The sequence below is a fragment of the Mastigoproctus giganteus genome, chromosome 14 (genome assembly GCF_048544385.1).
Source record: "Mastigoproctus giganteus isolate SK-2022 chromosome 14, ASM4854438v1, whole genome shotgun sequence".
NCBI classification, from domain to species: Eukaryota; Metazoa; Arthropoda; class Arachnida; order Uropygi; family Thelyphonidae; genus Mastigoproctus; species Mastigoproctus giganteus.
The window spans coordinates 84,182,661-84,206,199 of record NC_143588.1 but is presented as its reverse complement, the minus strand read 5'-3'; the positions used below and the strand labels follow the sequence as shown (position 1 = coordinate 84,206,199).

The 23,539-nt window shown below is 36.3% G+C and overlaps 1 protein-coding gene across 2 annotated transcripts in view; it reads left to right on the top strand.

Moving 5' to 3' along the window:
- The window catches only part of LOC150075307 (uncharacterized), a 236,645-nt gene extending 214,126 nt beyond the window's left edge, over positions 1–22,519 (top strand). For both annotated transcript variants that reach the window (XM_090389154.1, XM_090389155.1), the window contains 3 exons: positions 12,528–12,722; positions 14,028–14,149; positions 22,269–22,519. In XM_090389154.1, the coding sequence (XP_090245280.1) occupies positions 12,528–12,722; positions 14,028–14,149; positions 22,269–22,382 (431 nt within the window). In that variant the 3' untranslated portion in view covers positions 22,383–22,519. The remainder of the gene's footprint in view (positions 1–12,527; positions 12,723–14,027; positions 14,150–22,268) is intronic.
- The last annotated feature ends 1,020 nt before the right edge of the window (positions 22,520–23,539 follow it).

Here is a 23,539-nt window from a genome sequence, read left to right as displayed (position 1 = left end):
ATCACAGATTTGGAACCCCCATACTTTAATATTTATCAAACATCTGGAACATATTCACATATTCAGAGATCCATGATTAGATTTTTAGTGTACAAATCAAGATTAGAAATTACAGAAAATTTTTATAATGAATGGTGTACTTATTTCAATATGTTACCACTTAATCAAAGAAGGGCCATTGCTGACTGCAAGTGCTTTATGTATTTAATTAATGGTAAGTTGGATGCTCCTGAGCTAATCTGCCCGATAAATTTTGGATGCCCGCAAAGAATATTGAGAAGGCATGATTTATTTGTACAAGAGTCATTCAAAACTAATCACTTAAAGATTGATTTTTTCAATAGGACTGCTAGATTATTAAATGAATCTAATATTGATATTTTAACCAAGCATGTTAATATTAAAAATGAAATTAAAAGGTTCTACCAACAAAAGGAAAAGAAGTAATTTTTTTAATTCAGATATTTGTCTATAGATTGTCTATGACCTCAATATTTATGTATTTAATAAGATATGTCTATACATTTATTATGTATGTAATCAGGATGGAGCAGTCTACTAAACAAAAAAAAAAAAAAAAAAAAGAATAAATAACTAAATAAATTAATTAAAAAATAAAAAGTATTAAAAAATTTAATCATTTAATCAAAGTTAATCAGGTGTTAATATGAATTGTTTAGATAAAGTGACAAATGTATTATTAGAAAATCATTTATTTTTTATAGACTTTGTGCTTTCAATTTAAATACAAATTTCTTTGTTTTTTAATTTATGTTGTGTTTTACTCTATTTTTTTATTGATATTTAATTTATATCTGTTATACTATATATTTTGTTTCTCCTCTGTAAGGCTTAGGCTAAAATGTTAGGTTGTTTTGGAGCAATAAAAAAAAATAATAATGAACTCCACTTTATTTCTTCCAGTGGTCTTGGATGCACAGGGTCTCATACTGAATATATATTTGCTTGAATAATGAACTCCTATGTCATACATGTTTGATGACACCAAACTCACCAGTATTGAAAAATATAGTCATTCAAAATGGTTGCTTCTTTCTTTCTTGATGGCTCTGTAATATTAAACACAATGAACAGTGTATGTGATACAAATGTTCATTATATAAAATAATAATAGTACATGATATGCTTGTTAAAGAAGGGGAGGGAAAAAAAAACTTTCGAATGAAGAATACTGATGTGAAATTTTAATTCTTATTTTGAGAGCTATGTGTCCATCCTTTTTCTGTTTTACTTCTAGATATAACATCTGACCGTAATCAACCATAATAATGATGTTCCACCTTCCAATAACTTTTCTATTTCTTCATCTTGATGCAAGTTTACTGCTGTTCATTGCTAACACCTGAGAGATTATTATGAGAATAGTCCAAACGTGAATGTTTCAAGCCAATATTAAGCTTCTTTCTTTCTTTCCTTTTTTTTTTTAGCTTACTGTTGACAGTATGTTGGTAATTTGGATCTTGTTATATATACATATGTTTGAATAATGACATTAAAATAAAATGAAAAAAAAATAAGAAGAAAATAAATATAAAGCTATCATTAGAGGCAGCAAAAATACACATCCTCTACATGATGCCCATTACATAACCAATAATAAACATAAAATTAAAATCAAATTAAAACACATGCCAGTAGTATGGCAAAACTATAGAGCGAAAAATTAACATAAAAATTAAATCAACAGGGTGGGGGAAAGTAAAGGTAACAAGACAAGACAGAAACCATAGCTGATAGCCTCCAAATAATTTATAAATTCAATTAAATCCAATTAATAGTAAATCCATATTAAAATTTAAAATATAAGGCCAATTTTTTTTTTTTTTTTTTATGGAAACCCAAACACAAGAGGTATTAGAACCTATAGTACTTAGTACCGTGCTTGGGTTGGAAGTTGAGAAGACAAAAGAAGATATTTGTTGACATTGGACTTGAACTTCTGTAGACTAATTTTCAGGAAATACGTATGAAGGAAGGTTGTACCAGAAAACGGCAGTTGAATGAATAAATGAGGAAGATGAAAAGTTGGTTCTGTGAGTTTGAAGTTGGACAGTAAATGGATGTTGGCTGGTGGCTGCACGTGTTCGAACTGTTCTGAAAGAGAGAGCGGGAATTATAGAAGCCAATTCAGAAGAACAGTGCCCATGGAAGTATCTGTGGACGAGGCATGCAGCAGAAACAGCACGTCTATGAGACAGCGAGTGGAGAGACTTAGAGATGAATCATTAATCAACCTAACTGCCCTCTTCTGAACGGAATCAAGAAGCCTGAGAGATTTTGGGGGCAACACACCAGATGTGGGAACAATATTCCATGGCAGGGCGGATTTGTGATTCATACAGAGTTAGCAGCTGTTTGGAAGAAAAGTAATGGTGAGAGCGAAAGTTGTTGTTGTTATTTGGTTTTTAGGAGCATTAACAACTAAGGCCATATTGCTCCAGGGATATGCAGTGGTCATTCCCTGACCTTTCCGCATCCTCTGTATTTGGTGGTCGTGGGCTTGAACCCCAGTCTAATCAAGAAGCGTGTGCTGCACACTGCCACTCTTGCCCACCTGGCTACGGAAGCGCCTCAAAGAGAGCGAAAGAGAAAACTGAGTTTTTAGATGCAGAGGAAGCAATATTTGTAATGTGCTTGTGCTAAGAGAGATTAGAAGTCAGGGTAATCCCCAAAAGAGATATATCGTTTTGCCTAGAAATCGGAGTGTCACTAAAAATAAGCATAGGAGCAGAAGAATCCTTTTTGCGAGATATAAGACAAGACTGAGTTTTAGAAGGGTTGAAATCAACTAAGTTGTCTTTGCCCCACTGGAGAATTACTTGAAGATCAGCATTTAAGGAATTGGTAGCAGATTTTCGAGAAGTTGAAGCTGATTGAGCAGGACAAGATTTCTCAAAATGGAAAGTGGAATGCAATGTGCTATCATCGGCAAAACTATGGATAGGATTTCCAGTCAGTAGAAGAAGGTCATTAATATACAAGAGGAAAAGAGTGGGGGGGAAGAACTGAACCTTGGGGGGCACCGGCATTAGTGGAGAAGTTAGAAGACAGAGAGCCCTCTACTACCATCACCCTCAGTGAGCGATCAGAAAGAAACCTGACTAACCAATTACTAAAAACATTTGGCAAACCATAAGATGGAAGCTTGTTTAGAAGACCTTTATGCCAAACACGATCGAAAGCCTTTGAGATGTCAAGAGCAACTACTTGTGTTTCACCGAACCTTTCCATTGAATTAGTCCATAAATGGGTAACATAAGCCAGAATATCGCCAGTGGATTGACACTGACGGAATCCATAATGGCAATCGTTGATCAGATGGAAGGTTTCTAGGTAGTTTAAGAGTTGACGGTTAATTGATTTCTCCATTACTTTAGAAAGAGAAGAAGTAATTGCAACGGGACGATAATTGGATGGGAAGGATTTGTTGCCAGTTTTTAGGATCTGGCTGGATATGAGCAAATTTCCAAGCAGAAGGAAAACCATTGGAATAAGAAAGTGAAAAAAGGCGGCAAAGAATAGGAGTAAGTTCAGGAGCACAGGTTTTGAGAACAAGTGGAGAAATACCATCAGAACATGGAGCTTACGTAGCATCAAGATTCGTCAAACATCTGACATTCTTTTGACGGAAGACCACAGGAGGCATTGAATGGATCGTGTTGGGAATGGTGGGAGGTGTTTTACCAAGATCATTAATATATGAGTTGTAAAAAAATGGAATGCTAGCAGGTTAGCTTTATACTTGGGTGAAGTGACAATAGAACCATCTGGTTTGGACCGAGGTGGGAGCAGAGATGGGCAAAAGTTGCAGCCAATAGCTTTGGGAAGAGACCAGAATGCTCGGCTACCATTAGGGCTAGAAGCAAGTTTTGTACTCTTAGCCTGTTCAAACTCTAGTTTGGACTGATTAATAACTACTTTACAATTGTTGCGAGCTTTGGTGTAGGCAGAAAATGAAACTGAAGAATTAGAAACAAGCCAATTACGATATGCAACATTCTTCTCTTGAACAGCCTTAGCACATTTATTGGAAAACCAAGGTTTAGATAAAGAACGAGATTTTAAAGTGGAGTGTGGGATAAAGGATTCCATTCCTGCAAGAATAATTTCACTGACACGATCTGAGCAAACGTTGACATCAGAAGTTTTGAAACAGTAATCCAACCAAGGAAAAGAAGAAAAGAAGTCTCTCAGATCATCCCATTTTGCATTCTTGTAATGCCAAACAACACGAGGTTGGGAATAGCCATGATATAAAGGTTCCATTGGAGAAGAGGCAATCACCAAGTTGTGACCTGAAGTGCCTAAAGGACCTCTCACTTCAACCGTGTACTTAGAAGGGTTGTTTGTGAGAAAAAGATCAAGCGTATTGGCTGTATGATTAGGATTGTCCGGTATTCTTGTAGGTAAATGAACAATCTGTGCAAGGTCATTAGTAATTGCAAAGTCATTTGTAATCAGCACCTCGACCAGCTGGGTCGATGACTAGAAAACGGAAGCCGGCTGGAGTTGTGAACATTAAAATCACCAAGGAAAATTACCTCACTGTTAGAAAAGGTGGACTGGAGAAAATCAAGTTGCAAAGACAGGAAGTCAAAGAGCTCCAAGTGATTAGTGGAGTTGGGAGAAGGGTAGAGACTACAGATGAATTTGACACAATGAGGTAGAGAGATTTTAAGCCAGAGAAGATCAAAGAAAGGAGAATCCAAATTGCCAAGTCTCTGACAGGGAATATCTGAACTGACATATGCACAAGTACCACCTTTGAGGTGGAAGGAATCATACAGCGAATAATTTGGGCATCTGATATGAGCAGTAGTTGAATCAACCGATAACTGAGATTCTGTCAGAAAAAGTACATGGGGTTTTGCAGACTGCAAGTGGAAATGGACATCGTTGAGATTAGAATTGAGACCACGTATATTTGTGAAATGAATTAGGAAGTGCTTGGGAGGTTTAGATCTTTTCACAGATAAGCTTGCTCTATTAGTTTCACAATTCATGGTGTATTCAATAGTAAGAAAAGGTGGGTGGGACGTGCTGTATGAAGTAATGAAATTTTTGGATATGGCGTACACATGGTAAGAATATACCCAGATCCTTGACATAACATGGCTTCGACAATGCTCCTCACATACACACTACTCGGACTCCCTCCAGTCACTATCTGGCAGAGTAGAGGTAGCAAGATTATACACTAGCTGATCCGGAAGCCTCCTAGAGAGTTGCCAATAGGTTCGGTCCGGTGTACTAACTAGCGGCCGGCCTGGGAACACCGTTTTAGAGCTGTACCCTCGAAATGTAAGGATATTGGATCTCGCCACGACATTCATCATAACCTCAAAAGTCATCAGTCATACTGCATGATGGAAGAGATAGGGAAGGGTTGACCGGAACTTAGCTCTAGAGACTAAACATGGCTTCCACCACTTCAAGTCTCCAATAAGCAAAGTGGTGGTATTTCACCGGTTGATGAGAGTCATCTACCACCTAGTATTGCCTGGTAACATAGAGGGGCGGCATTCCTCCATGTGGTGTGGGTGCCACACCTTGACCCTTGCTTACGTTGGTTCACATCTGGGTGGTCACTCACCATGTGCTTGTGCATGGAGGTTATACCCAGGATAACTAACAGTCCCACCATCGTGAAGGTTGCAAGCAGAGGATTTGACTGTCACAGACTGTCCGGACTTCGCTGAAATTAGGTCCACTTGACTTGAGTGTCACCCGAATATTAGTTCCATCAGCATTTTAGACTCCCAGGTAGCAAGTACAGCTTGTCTGGCATATCTGAGAGAATGTCTGTCACAACCTCAAGGACCAATTATATAGAAATTTAGCAGCACCCCCCCCCCCCCAACGTAAGGTACCAGTTCCAAAAGACGTGAAATATCACCAAAAAGGGACCAAACGAACCACTAAAATAAAACAAATAACAAAATAATAGACTGAAAATTATGCCCCATATCGATGGAGGACCACAAGGCCAATAATGGTCATGGAATTTGCAGCGATTCCATTTAATTTTGTTGATTTAATTTTTATGTTAAATTTTTGCTCTACAGTTTTGCCATACTACTGGCATAAAAATACGATAAGCACGATCTGCACACTTGATCCAGATTATATTCCTTTTTTGGGCCTTGGAGAAGACAAAGCCTTCCATTGAGAGGACTAGGTCTTTGTTTCCAGGTCATAGCCAGACATCCACATTTCTTCACCAATGATTGATCATCACTGGTGAAGAAATGTTGAGGAGCAGAACATTGATAAAGATTGTGACTTGTGAGACCTCAAATTTTGTGTCTCGAAGATAGTAAATGTTGCCCACTCATGATCAGATCGAGGGTTTTTGAATTTGAAGAGTGGCCAGGGCTAAGATCAACTTTGGAGAAGTGATAATCCCCTTTTAAACTTGCAAGCAGCATCTGGAGACTAGGCACCTGCGAGGTGATCTGATTGAGGTGTATAAAGCCATGGTTGGGTTGAGCATGCTGAATTCTGATGAAATTCTTCCACTTGCTCAGATTACAAATCTGAAGGGGCATAAATTCAAATCAAGGAAAGACAGTTGTAGGTAGATTGCCTAAATTTGCCTTTAGCCAGTGGGTGGTTAATTGATGGAACAAACTTCTATCTGTCATTGTGTGAGTTGATAGCTTAAATAAATTCAAGGAGGAACTGGACAAACTTTTAGAAGGAATGGTTGTGTGAAATTGGGTTTTTTTTTTGGCTGATGCTACATAAGTTCATATGCTTGCTTTCTTGCATCACATGCCTCTATTACTATTACTAACTACTTAAAAGCCTTCAAACAACACATGGCAGCTTCTCTAAAAGCTGATATTAACATTGTGTGTTTCTGTTGCCCCTTCCCTAATTTGAAACGAAAATTTTATGCAAATTTGGTGTGTGTGTGTGTGTGTGTGTGTCACATAAAACACCTTCTGTTCAACACGTTAATTCAAACTGACTGCAAATAAATTGGTGATTCACTATGTCTAAATGGATAAACAAACAAGTTGTGGTAAGTCACAACTCTCTACAGTGCTGCAGTTCTAAGGTGCAAAATCAATTCTTGAACTCCTTGATCACATCTCGTATGTGATGTGATCACATCTCATATGTAGCAGTGTGATTCTCTGAGTTCTGAAATTATCTAAGTGTTTCATGTTTACTGAGAGATTCTTAGTTGTTTCTGAATTTGCTTCCACTTGGCAGTGAGAAAATTGGATAATTGAGGATACTCTAAAGTCACAATTGGTTTTTTTTTTGGGGGGGGGGAGGAAGAGAGAGAGAGAGACCAATGGTTTTCAACATTTAAACCACAATGAAATGTGGATGCTGTTTCTGAAATCAGTATGCAAGAACTGTTATATGCAGACAAAATATGTAGGATAATAAAACCACTACAGGCCAGTGTTATGTAACTCCTTTATTTGTACTTTAGATATTAACAGAAGGGACTGCTTCTACAGGGATGGGATACACTTAAATAGAAAGGGTGCAAGAATATTTGCTGATGCTATCGAGGCAGTGTTAGGTGGGTCAGAAAACTGCTAGCTTGGGGGGATACAAGGACTAATAGATTAACAGTAGCCACTGGCAAAGGTGAAAGTGATTCTTGCACTGCTTCTATTGGAATGAGCAGAAAGCCTGTAAAACAAGATGCAGAATATTTCAGAGACTGCTGGGAGTCATTGCGGTACAAGTAAACACATGGGTTGAGTTAGGGTAGCTAAGAAAAAGAACAGGTGCATGTATACTTGTGTGTACACCAATGCTAGGAGTTTGGTAAATAAATTTGAGGTATTACTCAAAGCATCAAAGGCAGATATTGTTGGGATATCAGAGACGTGGTGTCACACAGATATAAGGAATGCAGAACTGGAATTTGGGGAGTATAATGTCTACAGAACGGATAGGAAGGGAGGAGGGGTTATGCTATTAGTTAAGAAACACATAAAATCCAAGGAAATGAAGCCAGTCGACATCGCTGGACAGTGCAGTGTCGAGTCAGTTTGGTGTGACATAAGCATTGGGAGATCAAAATTGAGAGTAGGAGTGTGCTATAGGCCTAATGACTCTGATGAGTATAATAAGAAACTGTAGAGGGAAATAGAGTGGGCCACTAAATCAGAGAGTCTTATAATGGGGGATTTTAATTTCCCAGATATTGAATGGAATTTGTGGGTTGGTCACTCACACACTAGCAAGGCTTTTGTGGATTCATTGAATGATTGTTTTCTAATTCAGCATGTTTGGGAGGCAACTAGAGGGAGTAATACTCTTGATTTGATTTTCAGTAGTGATTCTTCATGCATTAAGAATCTGCAGATAGAGGAACCACTAGGTGGCAGTGACCACAGTGTGCTGAAGTGGGATTTACTCAGAGGTAACTACCATCAGGGGTAAAGGGAAGGGTTATTGCTTTCTTAAAGGGGACTACGATGGTCTGAGACAGTATTTAAATTCTATACAGTGGGACCAACTGATGATGTTACCAACAGCAAATTCAAAATGGGAAGCATTCAAAGAACTTATCTTGGAAGCTACTAGGCTTTACATACCAACTAAGAAATATTGTTCATGGTTTAGGCCTAAATGGATGTCAGATGAATTAATGAGACATGTGGCAGAGAATAAAATTGCATGGGATACATGACACAGAAGCCTATGATAGATATAAGTTGATCTGTAACCAAGTTACAAAGGAGGTTAGGCAGGCGAAGGCAGATTACGAGAAATGTTTGACAAACAATGGAAAGAAAAACAGCAAAGGGTTCTTTACTTATGTAAACTCTAGAAGGAAGGGGATGAATCAGATTGGTCCACTTGATATCAATGGTTCAACTGTTGATGATCCTGCTCAGGTAGCTAACAAACTAAATGAATATTTTGCATCGACATTCACACGTTATTCAGCGAGGGGAATGCCAGAGGTGTATTCAACTCTGGCAGTAAGCTAGATAATCTTGTAATAACTGAGAGTAAAGTGGTGGAGAAATTGTTGAAGATAAACACAAGAAAGGCACCTGGGGTGGATGGGATCTATCCAGTTATATTAAAGGAGGCATGAAAGGAAGTAAGCAAACCCTTAGCCATAATTATGAGAACTTCCCTGTACTCAGAGGAAGTACCCATAGACTGGAGATGTGCAAATGTGACTCCAATTCACAAAGGAGGATCAAAGGCTGACACAAGTAATTATAGACATGTGAGTTTAACTTCTATTCCAGGAAAATTAATGGAGGCACTGGTAAAAGAAGCACTGCAAGATCATCTAGACAAGACTTCAGTTATAGCTCAGACACAGCATGGCTTTGTTAAAGGGAAGTCTTGCCTGACCAATTTGATTGGATACTATGATGCAGTCACAAAAGAACTGGATGCAGGGAATAACTTTGATATTATATACTTGGATCTTAGAAAGGCTTTTGATACTGTTGCACATGGAAGACTGCTGCACAAATTGGAGCAGTGTGGCATTGGAGGCAGAGTGCTGCTATGGATAAAGGGGTGATTGAGGGGGAGAAGACAGAGAGTGGTAATCAATGGACACTGCTCATTGTGGACTAATGTTATTAGTGGAGTCCCTCAGGGTTCAGTGTTGAGTCCATTATTGTTTTCTGTATTGATGATGATATATAAAGCTTAATGTCCAAGTTTGCAGACGATACAAAGGTTGGCAGGGTTGTTAAGGACACTACTGATGCTATGCTGCTGCAACAGGATCTGGAAAGGTTGAGCAGATGGGCTGAGAGGTGGCAAATGAAGTTTAACATTGAGAAATGTAAAGTACTACATATGGGAAACAGCAACCCCAGAGCAACGTATCAACTCTGTGGTACTACACTGACAGTGGTAGAGAATGAAAATGACCTGGGGGTAATTATGCAGGCAGATATGAAGTTCTCTGCGCAGTGCAGACGGGCTGCAAGAGTAGCTCATGGTGTCTTATCGGTGATATACAGGAGTTTTTCTAACAGGGATAAGGAGGTGACTATTCCCTTGTATAAGGCAATGGTCAGGCCACACCTTGAGTACTGTATACAGGTCTGGAGGCCTAATTTCAAGAAGGATGTAAAGCCTGCTGGAACGAATACAGAGAAGGGCAACAAGATTAGTGAATGGAACAAGGAAAATTTCTCTTATGAAGAAAGGCTTAAGTTTTGCAAATTACAGTGTCTGCAGACTAGGCAGCAGCAAGGTGATCTGATTGAGGTGTATAAAGCCTTGAATGGTTTGAGCATGCTCATTGCTGATGGGATTCTGCCTCTTGCTCAGAATAATCACCTGAGAGGGCATAAATTCAAATTGAGGAAAGACAGATGTAGGATAGATGTGTGGAAATTTGCCTTTAGCCAGCGAGTGGTTGGTTGGTGGAAGACTTCCATCCCTTGTTGTGGAAGTTAATAGCCTAAATAAATTTAAGGCTCAGCTGGACAGGTATTTCAAACTAACGGAGGGGTAAAGTGGAAGGTTTTTTTTTTTTTTTTTTTTTTTTTGGCTGATGCTGCATAAACTTGCTTCCTTGGCCTCTGCTAATGCTAATAATTTTCACAAAACTCCTTTATTTGTACTTTAGATATTCCTGATAATGTACTGATATGTGTTTAGGTGAAGCAAATGTAGGTTAGCCTTAACTATAAATAATTCTTTTATGGCATTTGAATGCAGTTAAAATTGAATGGTTTTTTTTTTTTTTTTTTTTAATCATGCCCTTTTCAACTTTCTCAGTTAATGACAAATTGGGCCAGAATGTATCAGAAGTGTTTCTACTGATAAGTTTACTTTTAAAAATTAAACCCAAACATTCATAATTAATTGTTATCTGAATATTACAAGCCAGTGAAAACTGGTGTGTATAATATTTATTTGTTTTGATAATAGAGAGTATTAAATGCTCGATAATTCCTATATTCCTATATTATGAAACAACAGGGATTACCTTTATTTTAGATATAGGAAGCTTCTTTTCCAACCAACTCTCCTGGTCCAGAGTGCCCTGGTTAGCGCATTGGATCAGGAGAGTTGGTTGGAAAAGAAGCTTCCTATATCTAAAATAAAGGTAATCCCTGTTGTTTCATTATTTTTATTTGTATGTTGATGAACTTTTGACTTTTTTTAGTTTGTTTAATCCACTTACTTACCTTGCCTGTAAATTTTCAGAATGTCCCTCTTCCATTTGATACCTGTTGTGATATCATTATTGCAATACAATTCTTAATGCTAGTTTTTGCACTCTGTTTCTTTACATCATTTCAGAATGCAGCTTTTCTCTACTTTTCATGTACTTGAGTACTGCTGTTTCAGGTAGGAATGGCAGTGATACTGGTAGACATTTATCTTTTATCCCTTTGCTATTGTAAATATTGCCGATCACTTATATTGGAACTATCTATGTAGCCTTGCCCCCCCCCCCCCCATTTTTTAGCACTATTTGTATATTTACCTTATTGGGTCAGCCCTAATTCAATCAAATGACATTTAAAAATCTTATACTTTTTTTTTTTTTTTTTTTTTGAAATATTTCAGCTATATTTTGAGTAATTGTTTTATATAACAAACATTTGTGTAAATGCATTAAATAAAATTGCTACTGTAGCTATATCAGGTGTTTATAATTAAAGTATCATTTTGGCCACCTCCTGTGAGCCGTAAACCATAAATTTCTCAGAGATGAAATCTGAAAATGAAAGGCATAAAAAATGCATTTAGCACTTCATGCAGCTGCATGGCACAGTTTGATTAAGTTCCAGTACTGCATGAGGAAAACAACACACAAGCTGTGGAGGCAAAATTGCACAGCATAACAGCCATTTGTTTTGCAGATGTTTTGGAACCACACTAGAGCATGGTCATCTGTTGCCCAAAGCATGCCACAGTGAAATTTAAAACAAATCGAAATCTTAAGTGATCATGATATTTGAGCACAACATACTCCATTGTTGGCCAGAGAAAATTTTTCAAATGCAATTTGAAATTGGCATAAACTTTAATTTTACACAGAAATGAGTATAATAATTACCAAAATGTAAAATTTTTTTTTTTTTTTTTGTTTTGGTTTCTTAACCATGTGCCCACTGTCATTATGTAATAGAAGGAAATTCTTAAGTTTATAACCTTTTAACATGTTTTTATGAAGCATGCTTTGTAGTTTCGGTTTATTTGTTTATCCCTCCATTTGTGCAAACAGTTTTGAATGAAATTCACAATAGGTGTAATGAATTGTAAGGCATAGCAGGATTTTGGTCCATGGAATTATGGATGGAGCACTTTTAGTTTAGTAACTTTCTCTAAATTTTATGCTACTAGTTAACAAAGAACAGTAAAAAAAAAGCCCATCAATTTAAAATGATTTTAGTCTTTTATTACTTATACTGTACTTTTATAAATATTTTACAAAAAAGGTTAGATAAAATTGTGTTTATTTTATTTGTAGGAAAACTAATTTTATCCTAGATTGTTTTCATTAAATAAATATTCTTTTGGGCTATTTTTAGAAGATGTGCAACATAATCAGGAAGAAAAGAAGACATCCCTTTTAGATGACAACAAAGTACACGTTCGAATTCGCAGATTAGGTCAGGGTTCAAGAAGTCGTGATAGAAGATTACATGAATTAGGGCAGAGTGAAAAGGAGAAGCTTGAACAAGCAGTAAAAGAAAAATTAGAAAAAGCGGGATTAGACACTGGAGGTATTTAAATTGTGTTGCAGTTATATTCAACTGGTGAATTATGGAGCAGAATAGTTATACTACAGCACTTAATTTAAAATGTTTTAGCCACTTACTTTAATTCATAGATTTTTACCCCATTTATCCCTTTCTCCCATTAAGCCAAAGTGAAAGTATTGTTTAACATGAGCACATGTCGGAAATATTTTAGTGATGAAAAAGGAGAACGATGGTTAGGGTATACAACCCTAAAGTTCAATAAAAAAATGATGCTATATCATTAAGAAGTGAATAATGTATAAGTAGTGATATTAATTTCATTTGACTTGTTTTATATTTAAAAACAGGATAATCCTTCATAATTTTATAGACAATTAAAAAATAAAACTGGCAGCTGTTATTGGAGGAGCGAGAGTGCATAGCACGCATTCCTCGAGTGGACCGGGGTTCAAGCCCGTGACTACTAAATACGATAAATATTGGTATTGACGATTTATTGTAAACTATACTGACTTGGTTGTCGTGCCGGAGTACATTCACTGGAAAAGCTAAAAATTAAATTTAGTAATGTATCTAATAGGAGAACTGCATTTCTTAGGAAACAGCCAAAAAAAGGTGACAAATTTTAGAATTAATATGCATTAGCCAAATGTTATGTACTTTTTGTAGCTAAAATTAGTCTTTTTTTTATTCTGTCTATTTTCTTAGTTATAGGGCTCCCTAGAGTTTTCTCTGCATGGACACAAGGAAAATTAATATAAATGCATATATTTCAAAACTAAGCCAGGCTCTCATTAATTTCATTTGATGTTTTAACAACAGCTGTTATTAAATTTCATAGAATATAACCTTACTTATGCTCTTTTGTAAAAATCGTTTTCCAGTACAGAATGATATCAGTTTGGTAGACTGGCTGTGTGGTGCCATACTTTGTATCATTACTGGAATTAGCATAAATGATATTTATTTTATGAAACTGTGGACATTTGATTCACTATCATCATTCTTTGAGTGCATAAGTTCAAAGCGTAGATTAAATAAATAATAGTATAGTAAATAATACTGGGGATTAAATAAATAATAGTATATTATTTAAATAAGCTTAAGAAATTAACTGTCAGAAAGTAGAAAGCAAAATTGATTCCTTTAAGTCAACTCTAATAATTTATGCATTTCTCTGATTCATTATTAAAAGCAGCAAGATTTCTGTTGTATTGTTATTGCTTCCTTACAATCCATTAGGTATTTTACACATCCCAAGATGGAAAATATCAATTTCCAGCCAGAGTGGATCAACTAAATCAATTTCTTATTAATATTTAATAGGAAGAAGAATTGAAGTCAAAATTATAACTGCTGGTTATTACGACAGTGAGGATGGCAAAGATTTTCATGCACTTTCAGATGAAGAAACTCAGCAGTTTCAAACTATGATAATGACACTTCTGGTAAGCATTTTTCTACAATGCATCTAATGTAAAAGTTTACATAAAATTATGTTAAATAGTTATATTACAATTATAGGATACAAACACATACTGTATACTTTGATATCTATCCATCCATTGACAATAAAAACATTAAATAAATTTGATTCCAATATACTGGAATTAAATTCTTCTGATTATATATATCAAAGTAAGCAAAAGCTTTTTTGTGAGTATGTATGTTATATGTGTGGGAGTCCTCAGGAGTATATATATGTGCAGTAGAACTTTAAAAAGCTGTAATTTTTTGAATATTGTTCCAAATAGTATAGGAGCAAGAGGGAAAATAAGCATCCTCAATAAGCACCATAAGTTTGGCACGCAGGTGCCAAATTTATGTATTACGTTCCATTAATAACTTCCAAATACCACTTTCTTTCTGTTTGTCATACTTCCTAGACTGTATGTCATTGTTGCTATGTATTTCTAATATATAAAATCATTCACTTTGCGAGATATTCAGTACTAATTCACTGTAGTAGTATGTATTTAGTTTTAAAGGCAATTCAATTGCTGAAATCATATTGCAATATTTATGCCTCATATTAAAAAATACTGGGAACCCATACTGGAGACAGCATTTGAACCTGCAACCTTGTTACCCACTAGCAAGTTCAACAGTATGGGTTAACATTTTTGTTTAATGCTAGCAACTGTCCTTCTGCAGAGGTTATAGGATCAGAGTTAATATATAATACTTCAAAAAATTTGTAATGTACTATGTACCTGAAGATGCCAGATATGTTTTTACAGTCATTTCAAGTAATATTTCAAAATAGGCTCCATACATTCTGCTAAGTGCTGCCATCTATTATCTGTGTTTCTAAATGATTGTAGTTTACAATGGATAGTAGCACAAAAATAGATTTTAAAATTATAGGAAGAGATTGTCTTGTCAGCCATTGTTATCTAATCTTAGTACAGTGACTTCTTAATTTACACGAGGGTTACGTTCCAGAACATCTTGCGCAATTTAAATTCATGCATAATGTAAATAATCGCCAAAAAATGCGATGACAGGCCTATGAGAGTAACTGTCACATTTAGGCATGTACGACCTGTTAGGCGCCTCCGTAGCCAGGTGGGAAGGAGCAGCAGTGCGTAACACATGTTTCTTGATTAGACCGGGGTTCGAGCCCGTCACCACCAAATACGGAGGATGCGGAAAGGTCAGGAAATGACCACCGCATATCCCAGAGCAATATGGCCTTAGTTGCTAATGCTCCTAAAAACCAAATAACAACAACAATAACAACAACGACCTGTTATAACCTTTAAGGGGATAAGGATTTTGATAGTGGTAAATGCACAAAGGTTTCATTGATGATCCTCCATATTAGCAACAAACAGAAGTGTTAGCTGATCTTTTGTCGCCTTCAAGCCAGATGCAGTCTTATCAGCAATGGAAATATAAGTGCAATCAGGCATTTTTTTTCCAATATAAACCTGTTTCATCGAAATGGGATAGTCATATATACCATTAAAAGTTATAATACAGTAAACCCCCGCTATTCGCGGGGGTTACGTTCCTGAGAAATTCGCGAATACCGAAAACGCGAATACTGAGTTATGGCTCCCATAGTAATAAAGGGGTTCCGTTCCAAAGTATGAAATATATAAGAAAAACTAGTCTAAAATTTTGTCTATGTATGTATTATATGTACCTTCATAATATGACATGTACATAGACAGTACATAGTGAAATGCAAGCACATAGCATCGAAATGAAAATAAGAAACAATTTAATATTAAATGTAATATTTATTAGAAATTTCAAACCAGCGCCTTTGCTAGCTAAAAAACTTATCCTATCCCGCCAGTGCTATCACCAGTTTCGCTAAAGTGTTGATAAAGGAGTTTTGCCTTTTCGCGAATGATGAGTGAACTTAACGGAATTTTATTTCGAGTTCGGCCTTCTATCCACAGATTTAAAGCCTTTTCCATTTTTTTCTAATTTAACATCACGAGTTACAGAGCAAATTTTTGAAGCAATTAGCGCGTTTTCACGGACACTACGGCGGATTTTTTCTTCCGATTTCTTGATTGATCGTACCGTTGACTCATTGATTTTATAATGTTTTGCCACTGAGGAGACACTTTCACCATTAGAAATTTTGTCTAATAACTCAATTTTATTCGCTAATGTTATCACCTTCTTTGATATTTTCACATTTCTCTTTTTATTCGTAGCCATATTTTTGTAGGGGTTAGAAAGAACTTGTCCACAATAAAGTCACTTTCTTCCGTTAACACACTCGAAAAAGTCTGTTTTACACTGCAAAACGGTAGATTTATCATTTTTGTAAGCATATCAATTTATAAATTGATAAATTTATTCAATTTATAAGCATATAAATTAAAAGCAAACGACGAAACCTTCCATGACTAACACATACTGAACAAGGATTACCGAGAAACATCCACGCTCGCGATTTTTTCACCCCTCTCCCCCCACCCACTGAGCGCTGTTTTGACCGGGAAAGATAATTTTAGCCACGCCCATGTTTTTTATGGCGGAAAATATTCACGGCGCTTTAAAATTGACATTTTTTCAGGTTTCATTTTATATTAAATCGGCGATCGCGAATACAGATACCGCGAATAGCGGGGGTTTGCTGTATATAACAAAGTGGATTAATAAGGAACTGGCTAGTTTAATAGAGGGGGGGGAAGCAAATACAATCATAGTGATAAAAAGCCCAGAAACGTATACTAGCTATAAGATGATCTATAATAATACCAAAGAAATGATGCTGCCAAAGCCAAGTAAGGAAAATCACTGGCTAAAAGAGCAAAAAAAGGGTACAGACTGTTTTTCACATCCAAGGGAGAAAATCAGATAAGTCCCCTTATGTAACAAACATGGAGAAAATCTATAATCCAACTAATGAATTGAATGGGTATTCCACATTGATATTTACATATGAAAATCCCTTCACAGTGAGGAGAAACTGAGCTAGTAAAACCTGAGCAAAGTAAAATCAGTGATATAGAAAATACAAAAGATTGTTTACTTTAAAAAAAGAAGAAAAAAACCTCTAGTCTAAATGTAAAGACCCTGGGCTAAGATATGCTGATGGAATGCATCAAACCATTAATCATGAGGGCTTCATTAGACTTAGATAATTCCCTTGGCTTGGAAATGTACTGGTATATCACTAATCCATAAAGGGATAAATTCATAAATCTTGAACACCTATCAGTCTAACTTCAGTTGTAGGGAAAATGATGGAAACAATGATTAAGAATGAAATACAGTCATCTAGATGTAAATAGTTTTCTCAAGGGAACACAACATGGTTTTGTAAAAGAAATGTTTTAATTAACCTGATAAACTATTTTGACAGTGTCACTTGAGAGTTGGATGCAGGAAATAACTTTTTTTTATTTTAGCAAAGCATCAAAGTTGGAACATAGTGGGATCACAAATAAGACCATTAAATGGCATATGGGATGGCTACATATAGGTGGAAAAGGGTGGTTACTTTCAGAATGGGATAGGGTTAGAAATGGGAGGATTCCTTGGGGGCTGTTTCTGTTCTTAATTGCCATTGACATAGGCATACAGTTCAAAATTTGTAGATAATGTGAAGATTAGGAAAATGTTTTAATGACAAACATAAAACAGCAGTCCTTTAAGATTTCTTTAGTAAGCTTCAAGGATAGTCAGATAAGTAGCAAGTTTTAATGTTGCAGAGTGCAAGGTTTTACAATTACAAAGGAAATAAGATCCCTGACTAATACTTAGAATCAAATTAAAAACAAAGGAGAGTGTGGATTTGGTGGTGACAATAGTCAGGCAAGGTGGGACCCCCCATGGTGCCCCGATGATTATTTATTACTCTTGCTTGAAGAGGCAGATATGATAATTCCACTATAAGTTAACTGTGAGACTACACTTGGAATACCATGTCCAGATAAGGATGCCACAATAAAGAAAAGATGGGCTTTTCTCAAAAAGATCTGGTCCAAAGATCGGCAAATGCACCTGATGAAAGTGATTGAAGCAAGCCCAGGAGGAGACCTTTAGAATATGTGGGCTGCAAAGTTTGATAACTAGTTACCTTAGATGGGATAGATGAAAAATGATTGGGAAATTTTCATTGTATTATAGGAAATTTCCCTCTAATTGCTAATCATTGCAGTAAGTTGCTTCTGTGGGTAGTTGAGGCCAGTCTTGAGAAAATTCAGAGATAAACATTCAGAGAAAATTCAGGGATATCTCAGAGATTCAGAGATAAATTTTTTTTTTTTTTTATGAAAACCCCAGCCACTAGAAGTATTAGAACCTATAATACTTGGTACCGTGCATGGGCTGGAAGAAGTATATGTTGACATTAGACTTGAACTTCTGTAGGCTGTAATTTTCAGGAAATACATATGCAGGAACGTTGTTCCAGAAAACAGCAGTGGAATGAATAAATGAGGAAGATGAAAAGTTGGTGCTGTGAGTTTGAAATTGAACAGTAAATAGATTGGCTAGTGAATGCACATGTTTGGACTGTTTTGAGAGAGAGAGAGAGAGAGAGAGAGAGAGAGAGAGAGAGAGAGAGAGAGAGAGAGAGAGAGTGGGAATTATAGAAGCCAATTCAGAAGAACAGTGCCCATGGAAATATGTCGAAGAGGCATGCAGCAGAAACAATATCTATGAGACAGAGAGTGGAAAGACTGTTAGAGATGAGTCATTAATTAACCTAACTGCCCTCTTCTGAATGGAATCTAGAGGTGGGGCACCACCCCCAGATGTGGGAACAGTATTCCTTGCTAGGGTTGATTTGCAATTTGTACAGAGTGAACAGCTGTTTGGAAGAAAAGTAATGGCGTGAGTGAAAGAAAAAACCCAAGTTTTTTAGATGCAGAGGAAGCAATATTTGTAATCTGCTTGTGCCAAGAGAGATTAGAAGTCAGGGTAATCCCCAAAAGAGATATATCATTTTGCCTAGAAATTGGAGTGTCACCAAAGATAAGCATAGGAGCACAAGAATCCTTTTTGCGAGATATAACGCAAGACTGTTTCAGAAAGATTGAAATCAGCTAAGTTGTCTTTGCCCCACTGGAGCTCGGCATTTAAGGAATTGGTAGCGGATATATTTGAGAAGTTGAGGGTGATTGAGCAAGCCGAGATTTCTCAAACTGGAATGCAATGTGCTATCATCAGCAAAACTATGGATAGGATTTCTGGTCAATGGAAGAAGGTCATATACAAGGGGGAAAGAACTGAACCTTGTGGGACACCAGCATTGGTGGAGAAGTTAGAAGACAGAGAGCCATCTACCATCACACTCAGTGAGCGGTCAGAGAAAAAACTGGATAACCAATTACAAAAAACAGTAGGCAAACCATAAGATGAAAGCTTGTTTAGAAGACCTTTATGCCAAACATGATCGAAAGCCTTTGAGATGTCAAGAGCAACTACTTGTGTTTCATGGAACTTTTCCATTGAAATTGTCCATAAATTGGTAACATAATCCAGATTATCACCAGTGGATCGACACTGACGGAATCCATACTGGCGATCGTTGATGAGATGGAAGATTTCTAGATAGTTAAAAGTTGGCGGTTAATTGATTTCTCCATTACTTTAGAAAGAGTAGAAGTAATTGCAATGGGCCGAGAATCGGATGGGTGGGATTTGTCACCCTTTTTACAAACTTTGGAATACGAAAGTGAAGAAAGGTGGCAAAGAACAGGAGTACGTTCAGCACAGGTTTTGAGAACAAGTGGAAAAGTACCATCAAGACCTGGAGCTTTCTTAGCATCAAGATTCATCAAAAACCTTCTGACATCCATTTGATGGAAAGACTACAGGAGGCATTAAATGGAGCATGCTGGGAGGTGCTTTACCAAGATCATTAATATATGAGTTGTAAAAAAATGGAATGCTAGCAGGTTAGCTTTATACTTGGGTGAAGTGACAATAGAACCATCTGGTTTTGACAGAGGTGGGAACAGAGATGGGCAAAAGTTGCAGCCAGTAACTTTGGCAAGAGACCAGAATGCTCGGCTACCATTATGGCAAGAAACAAGTTTTCCACTCTTAGCCTGTTCAAACTCTAGTTTGAACTGATTAATAACTACTTTTCAATTATTGCTAGCTCTGGTGTAGGCAGAAAATGGAACTGAAGAATTGGAAACAAGCCAATTATGGTATGCAACATTCTTCTCTTGAACAGCCTTAGCACATTTATTAGAAAACCAAGGTTTGGATAAATGACAAAATTTTAAGGTGGAGTGTGGAAAAATGATTCCATTCCTATTTCACTGACACGACCTGAGCAAACGTTGATATCATGAGTTTCGAAACAATAATCCGACCAAGGAAAAGAAATCTCACAGGTCATCCCAAACAACGTGAGGTTGGGAATACTCATGAGATAAGGGTTCCATTGGAGAAGAGCCAATCACCAAGTCTGAGGTGCCTAAAGGACCACTGACTTTGTGTACTTAGAAGGGTTGTTTGTGAGAAAAAGATCAAGCGTGTTGGCTGTATGGTTAGGATTGTCCGGTATTCTGGTAGGTAAATGAACAATCTGTGCGAGGTCATTAGTAATTGCAAAAGCCTCAGTATCTCAACCAGCTGGGTCTGTGTGACTAGAAAATGGAAGCCAGCTGGAGTTGTGAACATTAAAATCAGCAAGGAAAATTACCTCACTGTTAGGAAAGTTGGACTGGAGAAAGTCAAGTTGCAAAGAGAGGAAGTCAAAGAGTTCCAAGTGATTAGTGGAGTTGGGAGAAAGGTAGAGGCAACAGATGAATTTGACACAGTGAGGTAGAGAGATTTTAAGCTAACTAGTAAAACCTGTACTATTGTTTTTTCTAAAAGAAATCAGTAAGATAAATAAGTTACCTACTTACTGCACAGTGTCACTATCTGCCCAGGGTAAGAAATTTCAACATTATAAGTAATTGCAACCTGTAAGCTATTACAAATCATGAACTTGTGGAACAAAATAGAAAATGTTAGCAAAGAAGAGGAATCAATAGAACCGATTTTTTTATACTTTTTGTCAAGATTTTGATCCTAGTCTATTTGTTTTTGTTATCAAATTGGCTATCGTGTGTGCTTTTTTAGTCTAAATTACAGAACAAACAGGATAATAGCACTGTTTTGTGCTATGTGCAGTACCTCCATAGGAAGTGTGTGGTATGAAACTAAATAACAATGTATTTTGCTATCAAAGAAATATGACAAAATTTCACCAGATTTTCCATGTGTTGTAAAATGTGAAAAAGGTAACATATATACTCTGTCCCATATATAGACATGGTTTTTCAGATTAAAGTTATTGATCAAGTCCTTGGATAGGGTCATGTGCTGGTTCTTCCATTGTGAACCACTTGTGCAATCTAAATAGAACTGTGTGCAGCATACTGCCCATTGGTTTTTTTTGCAAAGTTATGGTTCTGTTCAGCAGGACAGAATTTCACATTGGTTTGCTGTTCATTTATTATTTTTGATGTACGTTATCCTTGGAGTCTGATGCTAGTTTTCAGAAATTGTTGCAGACTTGCATAGACAGAATAAAATAAGATCTATTAAAAATTTGTTAAAGAATATCTGATTGTTTATTAATGAAAACTATATATTTTTAAATCTTTGCATTTTGCGTAGTCTCAATCTTTTTTATCACTCCTCATATTTATCAGCTGAATCTGCCGGGTGGGTAAAGTGCCTGCCTGGCAATCCAAAGGTTGCAGGTTCGAATCCCGCCTTGGGCTTGGATCAGAGTAAATGCAAAAACTTTGGGAGGTGCATTATGGCCACAAAAGCTGATGCGCCAACAACTAACAAAAAAAAAATCAGCTGAACCTGGACAACTCTTTTGATAGTTATTTCTGCCATAAATGTATCACCTGACAATCCAGTGGTGGTATGTATCATTTTGTAAATGTTAATGGAAAATGGATTACTGTTTAAACAAGAGGAGAGAGAAAAAAGTTGTAGTGGTAAAAATTATTATAAAATGGATAAAACAATTTTGTGTGGCTGAATGCCTAATGACTGTTCTAACCTATTTACAAACAATGATTCCCAACTCTTGCCCTTTATTATTTTCAAGCTCTTTATTTTATTTTCCAGACGGGTAATCAAGAGGCAGTGCAAGAATTAGAAAGACACAAAAAACTAGAACAAAACTACCAGTTTGTCTGGGGAAATCATAAAACAGAATCTGACAAGGATGAAGAAGACTGATAAGATCCTCTGCATTTTCTAGTCTGAAACAGTTTTCTTTTTTGTATCATGAAACTTTCACTTGATTTTTAGTAACATGCCCATTTAAATGTAAATTTGAAAGAACTGATTTGATAATAAAAGAAAAGGGCTATTGTTGAGTATTGTATTATTTGGAAACATCTTAAATTAAAAATGAATATGGTACTGTGATGTTTGACATATGAATAAAAAAAAAATCTAATATTGGATTTATTTAGTGTATCCCATTCTATTCCTGCCAAATTTGTTTCCCATAAAAGTAATTAGTCCACAGTTACAGAAGTGCACATTTATACTGCAGTATGGAGATCTCATTAGTTTGGTTAAAATTACAATATTGTATAATGCATACAGGCCACTTAGAAGAAATGCAGAAACAAGAAAAGAATATTTGGATCAATTTATTTTGTGTAAAGGAATTCATTCTGATCCTACTCGTAGACAGGTTGGAAAGTGGATATGCACCTATTACCTTCTGCATGACTGTCCATCCATATTATAACAACTTTAATATGACCAGACGATGAAGTTAATGGTGCAAGCTCAACAAAGCTTTCTAAAAGAACAAACTATAAAATTTCATGAAAATCCATCCACTGGAAATTGTGTTATCACATGCAGATGGATAGACAAAGAAATAATTGCAGATTTATATTAATGAAATTTAGGACTCAACACATGTTACTGACAGAACCAAATATAAAATTTATTCTCTAGGATTCCAGTTCTTACATGTGGGGTGGACATGTGTGCAGTAAGGCACTGTGAATACACCTAATTCTGTTTTTGCACGAACTTTTTTTACACGAATTTGATTTAACACGAATTCAAAATAAATATTTCATTCTCTTTTTACACGAGTCATTTTGATTTAACACGATTTCTATGAATTTTTTTTTGCCTAAATTGTAAGAATTTTTTTTTTATTTGTGGCATATTAGTATCATTTCTATATTACACGCACCAATAGATTGGGTAACAGCTAGTGTGTGCGTTTTGAAATGCGTGCTTTTGCTTACCAATGTGTACGTCTAGGTATCTATGAATCAACAACGTTTTTATTGAATTTGGTGCACATTTACGGTATTCGTGCATTGTACCTTCGGAAGACATGTAGTAGTAAGCTCTATTTCAAA